The following is a 20,745-nucleotide window of genomic DNA, read 5'->3' on the forward strand; positions in this document are numbered from 1 at the left end:
TTTCTCTGGATTTGAAACTACAATCTCCCGGCAGCAACTGAGACTACCATTCAAACTCCTCTTAGCCAAATGTGTGTCTAATTCATCTCCACATTAGTCAGTAATCCAACAATCTTTATCTATAGCAGATGTGATTGTCAACCCCACCATAACAAATAGTAATCCAAGAATTACTTTTGTACACTGGAAGTTTTCCATGATGTATCACTTTGTTTTTGTCTTTTCTTTTGTTGGTTACGCTGATTACTACGATGGTACAATGAGTAGAGATTGTGAACAATATATAGAAGATAAATATATGCAATGAGACACACGAATGGTTTCGTAATTATATGTCAAGTTAAAAATTTGGTAGGATAATAATTAATTTTCTTATATATTGCAATCAATATCCATCCCTAAAATTACTCAAGTTATCCGTGTTAGCTTAATTGGTAGTTTCTAAAAAAGAATTAATTGTTACGCTTTGTCTTCAATTCAATGATTTCTAGAAAAATGTTTGGCCGTTAGAATTTTTTTATTTTTTATTTTTTAATTAATTGATTTTTTTTTAATAATGATAACGAGTTTTACAAATAATTAGGATAGACATGTAACAAGTTGCGCCGCAAGTCCTTTCTGAATAGCAAATCCTATTCTTAAAAAAACAAACTTGTTAGAACCAGCTGTTATAACGTTAATGTCTATAACTTTCTGAAGTCTCTTGAGGAGCTCAACAGACTATTGTTCCAAGACACTTACACTTACACCGGTGTATCGGTTTGTTTAAGATAATTTGTAAGTAAGAAAATTGGGATTATATGATCAGGAAGTTTAATCGGAAACACAAATTAATGTTAAATCAGGAAACACATTTTTTGAATTTTAGACGATAGACTTATGTATTGTTATTTTGCTATCTACAAATTTACTTGCTATGTTAAAAAGTTTGTGCTGCGATAGTTTCCTTAGATTTTATAAGCTTGACATTGGATGGAGTTTTTCGGCATTTTAATTCTCAAACTTTTGCTGCAACTTTCCATTTTACTTGTAGATAATTAAAAATATGTTGATATTCAAAAGTAACTATTCTGTCGGTTTGAAATTTTCAACTTTGTTGAGTGAAATTTACCCAGAAGGATGACATTTCCCGATAGCAAAGTCGAACTAAATGCCCAATCATGCATGTAGACTTTCAAAAAGTCATCTAAATTTCTATTAAATCATGCATGACACCATTGAGAATTTGAGATGAACTTCCTTGACGACTAGCTACTTCCGTTAAGGTCATTTGCTAGTGCAATTTTATTCCTTCGTCATTTCTTTGGAGCCAACTTGGTTACTAAATTTAAAAACTAAAATCCACCGCGGATAAATTTACGGTTTTGAAAAATAGTGTTATTGTACTTGTTAGTGACACAATTAGTACTTAAATCTCCTAAAACTTGCATAAATTAATGTGAAGGCACACCAAAATATTTTAAATATACGTTGTCCAACACTTACATAAAATTCTAGGGTACTAATTACTAAATAACCCCCTCGAGATATGTTAGAGTAATATCCATGTTTTCTTCGATCTTCTTTTTCTATGTGGTTGAAAAATAATTTCTCATATATATTAGAAACTTGAGTCTATTCGATGATTTTTTATAACTAACATTATATTTGCAAAATTAGTTTTTGAAGTTAATTACCCCAAAAAAATTATACCAGTGGGTCACGCAAAATTTCACTAGCTAATAAATAAATTCAAACTCTGTGTGTAAATAAATTTTTATAAAAAATTTTAGAATGATAAATTTGCCTCCTGTATGTCTGTAACTATTAAAATTTCTCACGTAACTACTTCAAATTCAATAATTTATGTGGAAAACGGGTTTTATTAAAAAGATGAGAATGATCAGATAGTGTGATCGAGTAACAAATAAAAAAAAAAAACACTTTAAATAGACAAAAATATTGAATTAATGTAGCCAATGAGATTGTTTGTTGGTTGTTATTATTGTAGTGATTATTTTTATTTTTATTTTGTTAAACAATAAGTTTTTTTTTTTTTTGATGTTGGATCGGAATCCTTATTCTCTTAACTTGCATGACATAAATATTGTGTCCACATAGAGAATACTAAGTGAGAAAGATGGAGAGCCGTAATAGATGAATATGATTAATATTTTACCAAATTTGATTAGTAACAAAAAAGTGAAATTACATCGTCGTCAAAATTTTCCACCTTAATTAGTATTAGAATATATTAGTATTAGTATATGTCCAATATGGAAAGTCCTATGTTTCTATAAGTGTGGACATCAATATCTAGTAGTTGCTATTATCATATTTTAGGTTAGTATAAATATGTAACTCTGGATAGAGAACAAACTCTCTCTCAGACTCTAAACTCCAACCCTAATCAATCTACAGTCTTCTCATTTCTTATTCTTGGTTTTCTCTAATATATCAATGTTACAACTCTCTAAGCATCACCACTAACATAGAATTTAACATGGGTATCGAGGCGAGGGTTGATGGTATGCTAGGAGAGGAATCCCTCACCAAGAAACAAAATCAAGTTTATTTAAGTTTTTCAGTATAGTATTCAAGTCAAGTTTCAAGAAGAAGAAGGATTTCTCACAAGAAGAAGTTTCTATATCTCAATTCAAGTTTTAATTTTTTCTCTGGCGAGTTTACTATTCACGGTATTGTTCACCGGCACTGTTCACGGGTACTATTCACTGATAATATTCAAGATACTATTTATCGTCATGTTAAAGTAAGTTTTAAAGATTCCGTTAGTGTTTAAAGTTTGTTTGAAGAATGCTAGGAGAGAGATCCGAAGTTTCTCAGTATTGGTTTCTTAGTATTGTTTCGCTTCTGCAATCTACGTCTTCCGCAATCTCTCTGTCTTAGTATTGATAAGAGGGGCACAATCTCTCTGTATCCCAGAGTCTTTGGCCTTGGCCTTGGATGCCAAGAAGGCGCTTCATGCCTCCACACATAAGTTTTGAGATTTTTTGAAGTATCAAGCCTTTGGAAGGTAGTTTGCACTCTCATCCGAGTTGGAGGGGTATTATTGTTTGTATGCCATTATGGATGTTTGGGTTTCTAGCTTCCCCTTGGTTGGTATTGATGCCGTCTTCGTCTCGAGTTTTTAAAACATGATCAAGTTGTTTATTTGTTTGAAGTATTATAGGGGCACATGACCTCTATCTCACGAGGAATTATTCTTTCCATCTTCCTTTGTTTCGAAGTTAGCGATCATAAAAAAAGCGACCCACCCTTCATTCTCTATAGTGAGTATTGTTTGATGCATGTTACATTTAGAATTTTTTTTGTGAATTGGAGTATGAGGTATAGTTTTTGAAGTGGGCATTGGTTGGTTGTATAAGTTGGTATTTAGTTTTTCGGTTTCAAGTTCAAGTCGGAATAGACAAGCCTTTGTATGTTTCAACAGACTTGTATATTCAACTTGAGAGGGGAATAGGGAGATATGAAGACATTGGTAGTATATGAGGGAAGGAGAATATGGAGACATATGAGGAAGAGTACTCATGTCTCCATATTCCAGCAAGCCTTGACGAACTCTTCATGACAAGGCATATCCACTATCGGTCTTGATTATGACATCTCCACTATTCGATCTTCATTATCCAGGGTAGTAGTCAAGCCTCAATCGCGCGTATGTTTTTGGTGTGATCAAGCCTCAATCGCAAGTATGTTTTAGAGTACCCATAATAGTATTTTGTTAACATTAACTTGGTGACATTGATAGTAGTAGCGACCAAGAAGCGCACATCAAGTCGGTGTTATTGTTTTCATTTTATATTATAGCGGCCCATGCAAATGAATGGAGTAAGTAGTAGCCAAAGCGGTAGCGCCACTAAACGGTGTTATGATTTGGGTTTTAGGATCGTGGTACACCTTCGGTATTGAGGTTAGGCCATTGCCTACACCGACAGTTTCACCTCTTAAGCGTCTCAGCGGTTGTTCGAAGTTCTTCAACTAAAGGCAGTTCCATGCAAAAGGAGGAGCGATATTATTATCTTTTGTTTTTGTAATCCAAGTTGTAATTTGCATAATTTGCGTAATTACGGCTTGAGGGGAGTATTAGAATATGTTAGTATTAGTATATGTCCAATATGGAAAGTCCCATGTTTCTATAAGTGTGGACATCCATATCTAGTAGTTGCTTTATTATCATATTTTGTGTTAGTATAAATATGTAACTCGGATAGAGAACAAACTCTCTCGGACTCTAAACTCCAACCCTAATCAATCTCTAGTCTTCTCGTTCTTATTCTTGGTTTCTCCAATATATCAATGTTACAACTCTCCTAGTATCACCACTAACATAGAATTTAACAATTAGGAGTTACGGTGAAAGGGTAAAGTTTTTAATTGATATAAAAACTATATGTGCCAAAAGTAAAGTTTTTAATTGATATAAAAAACTATATGCCTACTTAACAATAATTTCGACAGGAATTTGACGCAGAGAATTTGACACGACATCAATGTGGCACTACAACATCAATGTTGCACTATGAAAAACCATCATTGCAACATCAATGTTGCATCGAGAAGTATCACTGCAATATCAATGTTGCACCATGAAAACCACTGCAACGTCAATGTTGCACCGGGAAATATCACTGCAACATCAATGTGAAAACCACTGCAACGTGAATGTTGCATCGAGAAATATGACTTCAATATCAATGTTGCACCACAAAAACCACTGCAACGTACGTCAATGTTGTACCGGGACATATTACTGCAACATCAATGTGAAAACCACTGCAACGTGAATGTTGCATCAAGAAATATCACTTCAACATCAATGTTGTACCATAAAAACCACTGCAACATCAATGTTGTACCATGAAAAATCAATGGAATGGATGATTTGCTATAAAGAAAAGATGAGAATGACAAAATAAGAATGGAAAGATGATAATGGAAAGAGAAGTGTTTTGAGTGAGAGAAAAAAGATTTTTGACTATTATTTATGTCTTGAGTGTGTCATTTTTCCCGTGTCAGTTTAGTATTACTCGGCCACTAAATAATATTTTCTTCGTTCACGTTCCAAAAGCTTAAGAAGGTGGCCCCAACATTTCTCTGTCCTTGAAACTATACCATCTCTGGCAGCAACTTAGACTACCACTCAAACTCACGTAGTATCAAATGGCTAATAGATTCACTAGAAGGATTATATACTACAAACTTCTTCAATCTCAGACTCACGCTATCGGTGTAGTCCCTTACCCTGTCAAATAGAAAGTACACAAATCTCAAATAAAGGCTCTAGAGTTACTGAAAGCTCTTTTAATAGGCGTGGTTCTAACTTCTAAGAGAGAGGAACACAAGCCTTATATAAGTCTATAAGATATATTATTCATGCAATGGAAAAGTGAAAAGGCAAGCCTTATTCGGTGCTTGCTCATTTTCCTTACGAAAATAGTAGTCTAGCTTGTTGATTTCTTTGTTCACTTATTTTTCAAGAACCAGGCTTACTTACATATTCCAGGGACAAACCCCAACCTACTCCTTGCTACATCATAGATAACCTCCAACTTCTGCTGCTGCTTGTTTCCAAGGATGCCTACATCTTTGTCGTCCTGATTTCCAGCAAATGCCAAGCAAACCTGTGAAGCACTCGCTCCAATCAGGATTCCAGAAGGATCTAAGTCTAATGTGACTCCTCCCTTGAATAACATTGATATTTTTGGTATATTCACTTCATCGTAATCTGTAAAGTTGTAGCATGTATCCAATATAGAAAGTGGTTTTGCTGATGGATAACTTGACATTAGTTGTTGAAAGGCTGACTGGAGTGAAGTGTAAGCTGTTTTAGGTAAACGAGTGATTACAGTACCAGAGTCTATAATCATTCCTGAGAACGAAAACACCGAAGCTGATATCTCCAGTTTACGGTCACCCACGTTTATCTCTATAATTTCGAGGAAATAAAATGAAGGGCCTCGAGAATCTATTACCATTGGAGTGAATTTGACAGTAGAAGAGACACTCCTGTCCACTCCAAAAGCTAGGTAACCAACTGAGCTTGATGAGGATGGAAGACAATATGAAAAGCGCCCTCCATACTTTTGAGACGTTTGAGACACGAATGACAATTCATTGCGGCCTAGTCCAAGTAAACCAGCCGTCTTTCCAAAAATTCCTCGATTATTTTGGCCACATCCAAATCGAAAATTATTGAAAACATCCCTAGGTGTCAGTGTTAAAGTTTCCCGTCCAAAGTACCCAACTGAGAATGATTGATCACCATATTGAATTCCGTATATGCAGGTGGAGGAAGAACCGCAAGCAGGGGTGTTCCCAGTCGCAGATTTGAGTTGAGAGCATTCCGAAGTATTGCAAGTAATATTAGAATATGAAGTGGATTCTGAAGGATTGAAGATTGATTCTTGTTGTTCATGGCAATATCTTACACATGGCTTACATTGAATCCAAGTAAGGTCGCTTCCAGTATCAAACATGAGAGACAGATACTTCTTGGGTGTTCCAAATCCAACACGTACAATATAATTTCCAGTGCCCAGGGATACTCCACTCTTAGCTGGGAGTACAGTAGCCTTTGAACTTTGTTCTTGGGACATTTTAGATTTATTTGAAAGCTTATAATGAAGTGACTCGACTCGGATTTGATCCTGATGGAGAATTTGCTCTGTGCTCAAAATCTGGTTGGTGGTTGCCCTTTTCTTTTGACCTTCAGGGTGAAAAGAACCCGAGCAAGGGCTGTGTCTGTGGACTATTTTCAGCAGTGGAATACTTCTCCTATCTAGCGAAAATGAGGGTGGCTTTGTTACTCAGGAGTATCCACTTAGTTTCAACCAATGTTGCAACTATATACAAAGAGAAAACAGAATCTTTCTTCGTATCTAGGTGGTAATTGCAAAGTAAACATGGAAATATTAGTAGCTCATCCTATCAACGGACAACCATGTCCTCTCAGAACACCGTATAGCATGCAAGACCTTAATGTCATTGTTAATTGCTTAATTTTCTATATATGTATATATAAGTTAGACATAATATTTAGTTAGTCCAGGGACTAATTAAAAGGATCAGTCAGTTGAACCTGAGACCATATGAACCTAATTATAACCTTTTCAGATAACAAGCCAACATTTGAATTATTAAAAAATTAAATTGAGCGCACTCGAATTCAAGACATTGATTAGGCCAGGAAGTAATTAGGCCTCCTCTTTTTATGTCTATTGGTTGATCCTTGTATTGAGTTCGTTCGTTTTCACAAATCATGTACGTAACAGTATATATGTAAATGATTCCATTTAAGTATAGTAACCAATTCATTCCAAGAAATTTTCTGCAGGGAAGCTAAGTGTGTGTATTGTCAAAAGCTAAGGATGATAAAAAAAATTGAGCCTATACCCTATTCGTGTTCACTACGGAAGTATTGTAGAACTGTAAAATAACTGCTTAACTACATAATTCGTTAAAAGACAGGACGAACACTAAATGATCTTATCATAATTACAAGTTGCATGTTTACCTTTGAAGGAAGTGAAGCTAGAGCAACTTTTTGGTGGTAGTATAGTGCTGACTACAATAACATGTACAGTACTCTGGTGAATGCTCTCAGAGACTTCATCTCTTCCATAAGCAAAGCTCTTTTCTCCAAAGCAGAGAAGGGACACAAAAACAATAAAAGAAGTGTAGACTAGAAATTGGAGCAAGACGGATGGAACAACAACGGCCATGGTGATCTCTGATTCTTCAAATTTTCAGGCATGCACTATGTCATTACTTCGTATAAGCTAGCCATCCACACTTTATGAAATATGAATCCATATCCTTATATAATAAACAATACACACGTTGCAGCCCACAAGGAATTGAATACATTTCATATATAGTTTAGTCCTTATGGAAAATGTTCCTTTCCCACTGAAAGCATTTCACTAGACTTTTATTGGTTCAAGCATTGAGTGGATAACTGATAATGGGAGAAAGATGTTCTTCAGCCTTCCCAATTTCCAGGTTGGTGGTTCAATAGTCACTAGTCATTATGAGAGACAAATAATTTAGTCCAAGTAAAAGCATGACAAAAGGGGAGCACGCGAATTTGCTGATATGTGATACCCCACGAAAAAGAGAACATGCAGCTATATTGAAATGGATGGCATAGTGGAGCATATTGGGACTCTAAAGTGGGGAAAAATGTTGATCTTCTTCATAATCTATTGCTCTTTTTCTCTTTACCTGGCGTCTTCTTTTGGGATTCATTTTGGTCTTTTGGAGCAGTGGTGAAGTTTGGTTGTGCAGTATACGTGGACATTTCTTTCTTGCTTCTCTGATCCAGGAGGTGATACCCATTATCTTTTAAGCACTTCAGAGAACGCCACCGACATTGATTTCTACCTTTTCAACGTACTCATCAGTACTATCAAGTTTATGAATGAAGCAGAAATCTGAATTCGAGAGCCAACTGGGGTGATAAAATATATGGACTTAACAGAAAAAACACAAATAAAAGTGATGCCAAGGAAGCCTGACAACCTGTTACACCTAATGCCAAGCAAAACTTGGGTTTGATGCCAAGACCATGGAGACATCAGACAGCTGCAAAAGGGAGAGGTCATGGCACTCATAGAAAAATGCAAAAGAGAGGACTGTTTTTATGTTTTCGAAGCTAATTATATTGGTTCGCTAAGTCTTGGTCGCAATCCTGGTTGTGGACTCATGTGCCCCTATTACTCTTCTACCCTTTTCTCTTGCCTTTGGCTGGACTCTAACAGAGTGACAGACTTGGTAAAATATTTGACAAGGATTAAGGATTGAAGACTAATGCTAATTTTGTTTGTCCGTTAAACCCATATATCTAAATGATCGAGATAATCAGACAGACTGTTGTGAATCCATGGCAATCCGTTATTCTCGGGGGATAAAAATAAGTCGCACAGAACCCTTTTCTTTGTAAATTCTTTATTTTCAACACCCCACTGCTTCATCGCTTACCAGCTAATACAACTTCTTCTCTGCCAAAACTGGCTAAAACTTTAACCGCAAGAATCACAGCGATAGAGTCACTCTCAATCCACAATTTGTTCCATACTTTGTCCACTGCCATTTCCCTTGCCAGTAGCCCAGTACTATGGCAGTACATTCTGTTGGGCGTCGGTCTTTATGAGGACCCCAACTGCTAAGGGGGCATCTCGATGAGGGTGTAAAATTACACCTCCACTTTAAAGCTCCGCGTAGATGCCATTAGGATTTTCACCTCTAATTGTATAGTATTGTATAGCTTATAAATATCACACTCTATACTCTCCGATGGAAGAGTATAAAAAAATAGATTTTAAACTTCGGACGTCATTTTGGAGGCGGCGTCCCTCTTTTAATTAAAACTGGGGCGACGGTGGAGTGGCGTCCGAAGTTAAAAATTATTTTAGAATTAGAAAGGGGCGTTACTCCAAGTGGCGTCCGAAAATTATTTCACTCAGACGTCAGTTCGAGTGTCGCCCGGGTTTTTTATTAACTAATAGCGAGAGGGAGAATTCCCCACCCTCTCTATTAGCTGATACACTATTACCTACGGTATAGCACTCCCATTGGAGAGAGTTTTTTGATATTTGAAGTGTAAAATTTCCACTCTATACGGTTTACACCCCCCATTGGAGATACTAATGAGGTTTAGTGGGGGCAGATTAGTCTTTTCCATGATCTAAAAGCCTTATAGATTATGTCGGAGAAATCTGGACTGGTGTTCTCGTGATTGTTCAATGTCTCCGGAGATTTCTCCATTAATGTCTTGAGCAAGATAAAAGGGAGTGTGGCGGAGGAGAAGTAGCGAGCTCTTGTTCACGTTATGGAGCTTCTTCTTCATGTGTTCTCTTGTATTTGTGACGATATAACCACAAAAGCAGAGGTCGTGTTGTCTCCATTAAAGTTTCAAATTCATTGTCTTGTTTGTAGGGGAGCAATATCCCCACTAAGGAACATTGCGCGGCGAAGCACAAAGCGACCTCAACGATCGACCTCCAAGACCGATCTGCGGCGACTCTTTACAAGTAGGTGGGTACATTGCGGAATGAAGCACAAAGCGACCTCAACGCATCGACCTCCAAGACCGATCTGCGAGCGACTCCTTACAAGTAGGTGGTATGAACAAAGATACCTCAGTACGAACACTTTGCCAGAGACGGAACGCGCCCCACCAGATGTAATCATTGCCAAAATCTTATTTGTATTCCCCACCACCGGGAAATAGGGACTACCGCGCCAACTCCCAATCAGAGTATGACTTACACCAAAACCACTCCAGCACTCATTCACGATCTCTACCCTACATTTGTACACAAAGGGTACACGTGTCTGAAGGATCTCCACTCCCAAAATCCTATAAATACCATCTACTGGAACTACGTCGGACCTGATTCTTCTCTCCCCAACAAAAGGAAGAACAAGAGAAGATACGTAGGCAGTTCGCTCACAGCGACCTCGGTCCCATCCAAAGTCCAAACCCATCTCGATCTCTTCTACTATAATCGGGAGAAAACCAAAACCGCTCCTTTACATTGGCGCCGTCGTGGTTTCGATTCTGGAGAGCCACTTTAGATCAGTTCATCTATCTCTAACTCTCCAGCCCACGAAGCATGGTTAGCATAGAAGATCAAGTTTGAACCTCGCCCACTGATTAGGAATAGCGAATGAGAGCATTTCCTTGCTCGGGGAGGAAAATGCTACTTTACGTGCTTTCAGTGGATAGTTATCAGCAACAACAAAAGTCGGAAGCGGGCGAACACAAGATCAATGGCGTTAATCGCCAGCTTAACGAAGTTATCTCAAAGGATTGGCGGACCTCGCGAAGAAGGACTCGACCAGTTATTGCACAAGATGCTTAAGGCGTATCGCGCATCTCCGTTTCACCGCAGAGGTCCTCGATAAATCCTCTCCACACGACTTTATCCGCCACGCTTTCCCATATACGACGGCAAAGACATGCCCCGTTGAAACCGACATGTGGCTCGCTATATCGAGTTTGGCACTCTATAGCTCACCCGAAGTTCGATTATCTCCACCTGCAGATTATTTCCGGCCAGCCCTCCAAGGATGGCTCTAGATTGGTTCTTTTCATCGAGTCCGATTCTATAAACACTTTCGAGCGACTTATCGATTTGTTCGCCCGGCCCGACGCGTCACAACAGCGGAAGAAGGCGGATCTTGATTCTCTGTTTCAATTATCATTCGAGGAGGCGAAACTATTCGCGGAATTCCTAGGACGGTTCAAGGCGAGCTGGCGTGCATGGAAAGTGGCTTGAAAGAATCTTTTCGCCCAATCGGCCTTTTCAATGCTTGCCGAGTGTAAATAGAAATAGCGACCTAGCTAGAGGTCGTTGATGAAGGAGCGCCGGAGACACTGTCCGAGCTCTACGCCTTTCAGCGTGGATAAGTACATCAAGTTGCAAGAAACTTTAAAACTCCATGGATTAGCAGAGAGCCACGAGGTCGCCGAAGTCTCAGATCGTTCCCCTCGGGGCAAGAAGCGCGCCAGGTCGCATGCCCCAGCAGCTCGTGCACGACCAGATAACAACAGAGAGTTCACTGTCCTGACACGTTCCCCCAGTCACATACTGGATAAGATTAAGCGCGCCTCATTTTTCCGGCCAACCATCAGGCAGCCCGCAGATCGACCTGGCAAGCCTTTTTGTGCATTTCATAAAGCAAAGTGCCATGAAACTGATGCATGCTGGGGGCTCAAGCATTATCTCCAAGACCTGGTGGAAGCTGGTTACATCAAACACTACATTAGCATTCCTGATGGCGACCTGCGTCACAAGTTGCTGGCTCGTCGTTAACGCGTAGTCGATCTCCACCTCACCGTCACCGCCACGGGATACAGGCTCGTCCTCACAGTAGAGGACGTTCCCGTGATCGTTCTCGCCACGAGAGAAGGCAGCACTCGTCCGATCGTGACAATGCTCGCACTATTCATGTGATTACCTTTCCGGACGATTCCGTGACCTCTTCCCAGAAAAGACGCGTCGGTCGGCTCTTCGGGAAGTCTATCATTTTACTTCACAGGCAGCTTTCGCGTGGTTCAGTCTTGGCGCAGCGATATCACTTTCCGCGAGGCCGACTTAAGCAAAGTCCGCCTTCCTCATAATAGCGATTGGTCGTTCATGTCAAAATCAGCGACCCGGATCGGTCAAGCGTCTGATCGACCACGGCGGTTCTGTGACATCTTATTTTACCACACCATGCAAGAGATGAACCTCCCCAAGTCCGTCCTCGTCGACCCAATCGCCCCCTTTACGGGTTCAATGGCTCGAGCCGACCCCATTGGTGACATTATCTTACCGATGTCGGTGGGCTCTCGAGGATAAGATTACCCGCAATACTTTCGGTTCTGCGTTTCGGCAAAGAAGTCGCCATACAATGCCATCCTCGGGGACGATTTGGATTCATCGGATCAGGCCGCATGGCCCACTTTACATCAAGTTCTCCGTTTCCCGGGACCTCGAGGCATGATGGAGCTTAGAAGCAATCAACTTGAGGCGTACCATTGTAACCGAGGTCAATCAGCGGAGATCGACCGCTTCGTGAATTGCTTCCCACCATACGGGATCCCTCGGCTACACAATGGCACGTGACTTAGTCAGCGAGAAGTCCAACCCGAATCGCCAAGCGAGCGGCGGGGGGCTCTTACAAGCAGAAGTTCTCTCCAATGCCGATACCTGCACTCGCTCCCCGAGTCCTCAATGCACCGGCGAAGACCTCTAGCTTTGACCCAACGACAGTGGCTTCGTCAGTTAAAGTTTCAGAGATCGTCTCAGCCCATGCCGCGCCGCCACAGTTGCCAATAGCAGCCGCACCATCAATGTGTTTGCAGCCAGGTCCCACTCCCCAGTTCGTGGCTACCCCTGGCGCGTTGCCGAAACGAGTTGCTCCACCATCGCGACGGTCGGATCGTCCGCTGGCCGGTTCCGCCCAGGAAGGAAGTGAAGCCAAGTAGTGCTTCACCACCGGTTTAAAACACCCGGTGGCGAGAAAAAAGAAAAAAGTGAATCTTGGCACAGAAGACGACCCGAAGTTTGTATATGTAGGGGCTAACCTCGACCCCACACTCAGATCCCAACTTGTAAATTTCTTATCAATGAATAAAGATGTTTTTGCTTGGTCGTATATCGATGTGCCGGAATCGCTCCTAACCGCAGATGCCACAAATTAAACGCGTGAACCCCAATGCTAGACCGGTCCGACAACGACCTCGGCCGACTATCCCTCGCCGCTTTCCGAAAAGCCATCAATGGCGAGGTCGAAAAACTCAAGCAAGTCGGTTTCATCGGAAAGGTAGACTACCCCGAGTGGATTGCCAATATTGTCGCCGTCCCCAAAAGAATGGTACGCGGTTAAACTTATCGTCGATTTCACAAATGTCAATCGGGCCACGCTTAAAGATAGCTTTCCTTACCTCGCATTGACCAACCGGTCGACCAAACTGTGGTCATGAACTCCTCTCCTTTATGGATCGTCATATGGGTACAACCAAATCCCACTCGCCGAGGAAGATCAAGAGAAGACTTCGTTCATTACGGAGCAAAGGGATCTATTGTTACAACGCGTCCTCCGATTCGGTCTAAAGAATTTGGGCGACATACCAACGCGGGTCGCGGATATGTTCCAAGACATGTTAGGCGACACCATGGAGGTCTACATTGGCGACATGGTGGTCAAAAGCAAAAAAGCCGGTGATCACCTCACCCACCTAGAACAAAGCGTTCTCGGACTTCGCCCGTCACGGGCATGAAGTTGAACCGGAGAAAAATGCCTCTTTGGGCGTCCTCGGCAAGTTTTTAGGGTATCGTGTCGCAGCGGATCGAGGCAAATCGACCGGATCCGGCGTTCTTAGATATGCCCGATCCACGCAAAAAAAGCAGATCTGAGAAATTGTCGGGGAATGGTCGCGGCGCTCAACCGGTTCATATCAAGGGCCTCAGATAAGTGTAGACCGTTCCTGCAGCTCCTCAAAAAAGGCGAGCCGTTTTCATGGAGCGATCAATGTCATCATGCATTCGCTACTCTCAAAGAGTATCTCACCACGCCTCCCGTCTTAGCCAAACCAATATATGGAGAGACACTGGGGCTCTATCTGGCCATCTCCGATTTCGCCATCAGCTCAGTTCTCTTTAAAGAGGAGAACAATTCAGAGAAGCCGATCTACTTCACGAGTAAGACACTCACGCCAGCCGAAAAGAATTATTCCTTCCTGGAAAGAGCCGTACTTGCTTTGTTGTATTCCGCACGGAAGTTCAGGCCGTACTTTCAAGCACATCAAATCAAAGTTCTTACCGACCTTCCATTGAAGAAAGTCCTTCACAAAGAAAACAAGACTACTCGAATGGCAGTTTGGGCCGAAGAACTCGGAGAACACCACATAGAGTTCGTCCCCCGCACTTCTCAGAAAGGTCAGGTCGTCGCCGATTTCCTAGCAGATTTCCCAGTCGAGGACCCCAACTGGGAACAAGAAACCGAGCTCCCAGACACAAAAACGGGAGTCAAATCGCCTTGGTCTCTCTTTGTGGATGGTTCGAGTAATCTCGGTGGAAGCGGCATCGGAGTCGTCTTAGTTTCCCGACGGAAATATGATTGAAAAGTCAGTCCGCATTGATTTTGCAACTTCCAACAATGAAGCGGAGTACGAAGCGCTAATTAGGGGACTAAGGATGGCTGCAGCTCGGTGTCGAAGAGCTCAAGTCTTTAGTGACTCGCGATGGCCCAGTGGATTCGCCCGGGTTGCAAAAGAGTACACTACCCACGAAGGTAACCTTTCCAAGTATCTTCAGGTCGTTCATCAGTTATTGCCTTCTTTTAAGCAGGTACACATACATCATTTCTTGCGTGAGGAGAACCGCCACGCAGACAGTTTAGCTTATTTGGCTACCCAGACCCCGAGCTGCGTTCCACGACAAGTTCTCATAGAAGTCGTCGACCGACCTGCATATCAAGTCGACCACACCTTGATGATAAGCGACCTATTTCCTCTCTCCGCCAGTCAGTTGAGCCAAACATGGATGCAGCCCATCATCGATTACATCCAGCATGGCACGCTCCCTGAGGAACGTACCAAGGCCAGGCAGGTCTCTTATCAAGCTCGGCGTTATTGTTTACTCCAAAACAAGCTATTCAGGAAATCCGCTGGTGGCCCACACTTACGATGCATTACCCCAGAACAGGGTCAATTGATTTTTGCCGAAATCCACGAAGGCGAATGTGGAAATCACGCCGGCGGCCGCTCATTAGCTCACAAGGCCATCTCTCAAGGATATTTCGCCCCGGATGCGGTCGATGCTAAAGCATCGTCCTCAAATGTCTCAAATGCCAAGCGTTTGGCCACAATATCATCCAACCTGCTTTCGCTTAATCGGCATAGCGAGCCCGCGGGCCATTTCACATGTGGGGCATGGACATCATGGGACCATTCATTCCACGTAAGAAAATCGGCTTCCGCTTTGTCCTAGCTGCAACCGACTACTTCACCAAGTGGGTCGAGGCCATTCCTCTCAAGACCGTCAAAGAGTCCCATGTCGAAACTTCATCCGGACTCACATTATCACCAGATTTGGTTTACCACATACGCTAGTAATGGACAATGGGCCTCAATTCAAAGGCGAACAGGTTAAAGAGTTCCTAGCCAAGTGGAAGATCATTCATCGTTTCTACTCCATGATGCGCTTTCGAGTAAGCGGCAAGCGGAAGCCAGTAACAAAGCAATCTTGGAAAATTTGAAGAAAAAGATTGAAAAGAATAAGAGCCAATGGCCAAACCAGTTGGAAAACATTCTATGGGCTCACCGCACCACCGGCTTTCGCTCGATCGGGCGAAGTCGCCATTCTCCTTATGTTATGGCACGAAGCCGTAATTCCCACCGAAATGGCCGATCATCACCACAACTTCGATCGAACTTGTTGAATCAGGGAATAACGACTCCGTGTTATCCCGAGACGTCGACCTGTTGGAAGAAAAGCGAGACTTAGCTGCCGTCAGAGTCGCATCTTACCAGCAAACTCTGAAGAACTCCTACAATAAGCGAGTTCATCCTAGGTCTTTTCAACCTGGAGACCTAGTGCTCAAAAAAAGACGCAGGACGATTCCAAGTTAGCACCCACATGGGAAGGCCCTACATCGTGGAAGCGGCCGTCGGCAATGGAGCATCTTGGATAAGAACCCAAGAGGGAAGATGTTGCCTCGACCTTAGAATACTTATCTCTTGAAAAATTTTATCGATGGCGCCATTCATGTTGTAAATCTTTTGTTCACATTAATGTAAGACAAGTTTTTGTGCTGACTGATACTATCTACTCCATTTAATTGTATTGGTACAGCTCACAGGCTACTTAGCCTCTCCAATTCTTGTAACGCGTCGAGGACCTATATTTCTAGGATCGACTAAAGCGAGAACGCTCTCGGTGGCGAGGCGCGCTCTCGGAGCTCACGGGGCTTAGCCTCTCCAATTCTTGTAACGCCGAGGACCTATATTTCTAGGATCGACTAAAGCGAGAAACGCTCCGTGGCGGGGAATGAGCTGACTCGGGAGCTCATGGGCTACTTTAGCCTCTCCAATTCTTGTAACGTCGAGGACCTATATTTCTAGGATCGACTAAAGCGAGAACGCCTCGGCCGAAAGCGCATACTCGGGGAGCTCCACGGGCTACTTAGCCTCTCAATTCTTGTAACGTCGAGGACCTATATTTCTAGGATCGACTAAAGCGAGAAACGCCTCGGGAGCTCACGAGGCTACTTAGCCTCTCCAATTCTTGTAACGCCGTCGAGGACCTATATTTCTAGGATCGACTAAAGCGAGAACGCCTCGATTGAAGTGACGATCTCTCGGAGCTCCAAAGCTACTTAGCCTCTCCAATTCTTGTAACGTCGAGGACCTATATTTCTAGGATCGACTAAAACGAGAACGCTCTCCACGAGCAAACACTCAGCTATCGCAAGCTACATGCATCCTACACAGAACACATAACATGCATGCGAAACACAACCAATAACAATATTCGATCAAGCATTGCAATAGATCGCCCACCGATCTTTGGGATTACCCGGAGAAAATCGGATCGGCGTCTCATACAAAATAAACAAAGTATAGAACCGCCGCTTTCCGAAAACCAGTCCTCGAACAAAAAGGAACCGCTTTCGGGCAAGCCCGAAAACACGACTCTATTGTTTGTTTCTCGTGATAAGAGAGAGAAATGTAGACTACACTCACAACTTAAGATCGACAGAGTCGGTTGGCGATCACCTTATCAATTTCGGTAATGACATGCTTGTCTTCCGGGAATTTGCGCTAGTCGAGGCGGTATGCCGAGTGACCTCGAGACCACACACATTTCGGGCTTTTCTTCCTCGCCAAAGAATCGTTTTCCTCGGTGTCATACTTTTTCGTCAGGCGGCATAGGCGTCTGAGGAGCTTCAAGATATCGCCTTCTTCGCACCAGCGCCACCTTCCGACATTTCTTCGCATAAGCGGTCACAACCGCCAATTCCTTTCCATTTCGGTCCACATCCGTCACCAAGATGGCGTTTCAAAGATTTACGTTACGGTACTTGGTGGACATCACTTCTAGTTTCTTCTTGTCCACCCCCACGCATTTCGTGATCAACCCCGGCTCCACGCGTGTGGATTCCCACTAGTCTGCCGAACGCAGACGCGGATCTTTCGGCTTATCATACCACGCAGAAGAAACCGCATGAACACGGTTAGACCACGGACTCCAGCGAAAGTCGACAACAATTTTTTAAGCTATCGGGAACTCACCAAACAAGCGGCCATATCCATCGTCCCCAAGAGTGTCCCCATGTCCCTCGTCTTCAACCTCTCGCTTTATCACCATCTAGCACAATCCGCTTGAGCGCTTAGTCGCTATGGGAGCCGAAAGTGGAAGCTTCAACCGAAGCGTTTTACCATCCGCTTCTTCCCCGTCTTCCCGGTAGTAGAATTCACTCCCCACATCCTTACATGGCGGGGCGAACTCTCACCATGAATCGGGCGACCTTTGCCCCAACTTCGTTGTCTTTCGCCTAAACGACCGGTAGTTTCACCCTTTCATTCCGTGGCGACTGAATACAATGCCGCCCGGCCAGGCGACTATCTCTCCTCGGTCGTTTATGACCCTTCGCTGCTCCCTCTGCAACCTTTCTCTTCCCCCGATCGCCATGAACATGAGGCTCAAACTCCATCTCCTCCATTGATAGTGGCGACGTTTCTCTCACAAACGCACGACATCTAGCCATCCCAACCTAGCAGCAAAGTTACGGCGGCTTCAGTTAACACTTACTCTAAGTATTTCTCAAACAGAATAACATTTACAAAGAAGGAATCACGTACCTGGTGAAGAAGCAAGAAGAGCGAGCACGGCAATAGGGTAGAAGCGAAGAAGCGGAGAGCGCAGACTTCAACGATGGCCAAATACCTTGATGGTATGTAAAGAACCGTTTTATATTCCTTAGGAAACGCGTCTTTTCCTAAGAGCCTCATAATTGCCTTGAGGCCAAACGCCATCGCCCGCCATCATTATGTCCCCGAACCCTCGCCCCCTACATCGCGTTACGCATGCGTGAAGCAACACTTCGGGTTGCCGCGATGAATAAATCGCATTCGAACAACGCTCTCGGCGGTATAACCCAACAGCGGGGGATTTCATCCACGCTTACCGGTCATCAGCAGCTAAGTGGTCACCGCAACGCACCTACCACGTTACGGCGCGCGATCTAATCACAATCAGCTATGATCAAGCAAACGAAGTCAAGCACACAAAGCAAAACAAATAGCCAAAGACCGCGATGAAAACAAAGGAACGACTGGTTTACCGGTTTTTCTCATTCAGATCGTTGTTTAGCCGAGTTCTTTGAGACTACTCAGAAATCCAACCCGCTACACAAATACTAACATCGCATGGTTACCCGAATTAGCACGGGTACCAGCTTTTGCCAAGAGTATAGTATAACAACACAAGAAAAACGAAGCGCCCGGGTTACCCAGAAACCGGTTTATTGTATCCACAAAGATATGTTTCGCGACAAGAAACAAAAATAAATTCCGGCTTTCGCCTCCATGGGCACCCGCGGTCGATTCGCCCGGGCTCAAGCGCTTCATCAACCTCGCAGACCTTCCCTCCACTTCGATCGATATCCCGGTCGGTTCTAAACTCATCGGTAGATCGGGTGCAGCAGTTCGGCCGGACACCACGGTTTCGGTATGATCAAGGAAGACCCAATCGCCCCACCGACGCGTCTCCTCATTACTGTTCCAGCGCGGGTGCGGGGCGTCGCGGCGTGCATGTTCCTCCTTCAAAGCTTTGTACTCCATTTCCGGATCTCCGTAGTCGGCATCGGATCGTAAATGCGCTTTTAGTAGCGTCCGAGCAATTTTCTTACGGTCAGCGGGGTATAATCGTTCGGCCTCCCAATTTCCCGATTCGCGGCCGCGAGCGTTACCTTCCGCTCCTTCTAACTTCGCCCGGATCTTCAAACCGGTGTCTTTCAGCATCTTCGACAGAGTCAGAGCTTCATGTGCCTTCCGCAGACCCTCGAGCTCATCACGCTCCATCTTGGCCGCGTCGCGACGCGTTTTCAGCTCTTGATCAACTTCAAAGACCGGTCTCCTATCTGTTTTTCAAATTGAACTGCGCAATCTCTTTCAACTTTGGAACCGGTGACGAAAAGCTGCCACAAGGCACACACGCAAACAGATCAAAGCAACGAATAGAGGTTAACATGCTATACTAACGGACGATAATTCTACGTACCAGACATTGCGCGATTTCCATCCGACGTATGGTATCCGCTAGCCCCTTCTCATCCAATTCCTTGCGGTTCCCATCCAGAGCGATCTGTTCCAGCAAACAGGCCGCTACCTTACTTTCGACACGAAGCTGCGCGAGCCGGTGCGCTTTTCTGATTCGGCGCCCTCCGTGCTTTCGTCGGGTACACAAATTGGGCCTCCAGCTCATCGCCACTCACGGCCGGCTTTTCCACTTTCGCGCCTTACGGGAGCCGCCCGCTTTCACCGGATTGGGTTCCCGTCCTTGTCGGCGGACTAGATCCCGCACCAAAGGTGGCCAAGTCCATGACACTTCAGCGCCCGACTCGGCGCCACCGCTAGCACCACCTCCTCCACTCGAGCCCTCCCCAAGGCATGTCGATCACTTTAGCCATTCGAGCTCCCTCGGCTCTGCCGCTTCAGCTCTCCTCTTCTCCGACCTACCTCGGGAGGAGCGGCTAAAAGCTTCTGATCTCAACTCCACGGGAGCATCAATGGTCGATCCTCGGGATAAAAGCTCGAGCTACCGCCCCCGGCCTCCCGCAACAGACGCCGCCTCGAGGCGTAGCGCCCGGTCTCGGTCCTCCCGTGTTATCGGATCACTTATGCGTTTCTCCATCACCCTTCGCCGTCCGACTTAGAGCTCGCTCCTTTTGCACCTTCCTCTTCTCCGGATCGCGGCACCTCTTTTTCCTCAAAGAAATGAGCAAACTCTGGAAGCTTAGCTCGCTTTTGTTCCGACTCAATCGTCATGCGAACCTTTCTATCTCCCCACGATCGATTCGAGTCCATACGGGAATATCGCAAACAACACAAAGATATGAACCGGTTAGGACGAAAGCGTTGGCTCACCCACTAACACAACAAGAGGAAGACAATCCTACCCACCGGCTAGACTACACATCCTAGTTAAGTAACCTACATCCCGGCGCGGTGGTTGCCCACTAGCAATGGCC

At 43.8% G+C, this 20,745-nt stretch overlaps 1 protein-coding gene across 1 annotated transcript; it reads right to left on the minus strand.

Moving 5' to 3' along the window:
• Window positions 1-5,267: 5,267 nt before the first annotated feature.
• On the minus strand, window positions 5,268-8,544 carry LOC147480549 (aspartyl protease family protein At5g10770-like). Its single transcript, XM_086580248.1, has 2 exons — window positions 7,514-8,544; window positions 5,268-6,778 (listed from the first exon to the last, which is right to left on the minus strand). The coding sequence occupies exons 1-2, from the start codon at window positions 7,719-7,721 to the stop codon at window positions 5,487-5,489; spliced, it is 1,500 nt and encodes a 499-aa protein (XP_086436374.1). The 5' UTR covers window positions 7,722-8,544; the 3' UTR covers window positions 5,268-5,486.
• Window positions 8,545-20,745: the final 12,201 nt, after the last annotated feature.

Source organism: Coptis chinensis, chromosome 8 (genome assembly GCF_015680905.1).
Source record: "Coptis chinensis isolate HL-2020 chromosome 8, ASM1568090v1, whole genome shotgun sequence".
NCBI lineage: Eukaryota > Viridiplantae > Streptophyta > Magnoliopsida > Ranunculales > Ranunculaceae > Coptis > Coptis chinensis.

Bases quoted from the DNA above. Each gene is read 5' to 3' on its own strand.
- LOC147480549 (XM_086580248.1), bottom strand. From the start codon at position 7,721: ATGGCCGTTGTTGTTCCATCCGTCTTGCTCCAATTTCTAGTCTACACT. The intron at 6,779-7,513 runs GTAAACATGCAA...CATTTTCGCTAG, and splicing joins TAGCTTCACTTCCTTCAAAG to ATAGGAGAAGTATTCCACTG.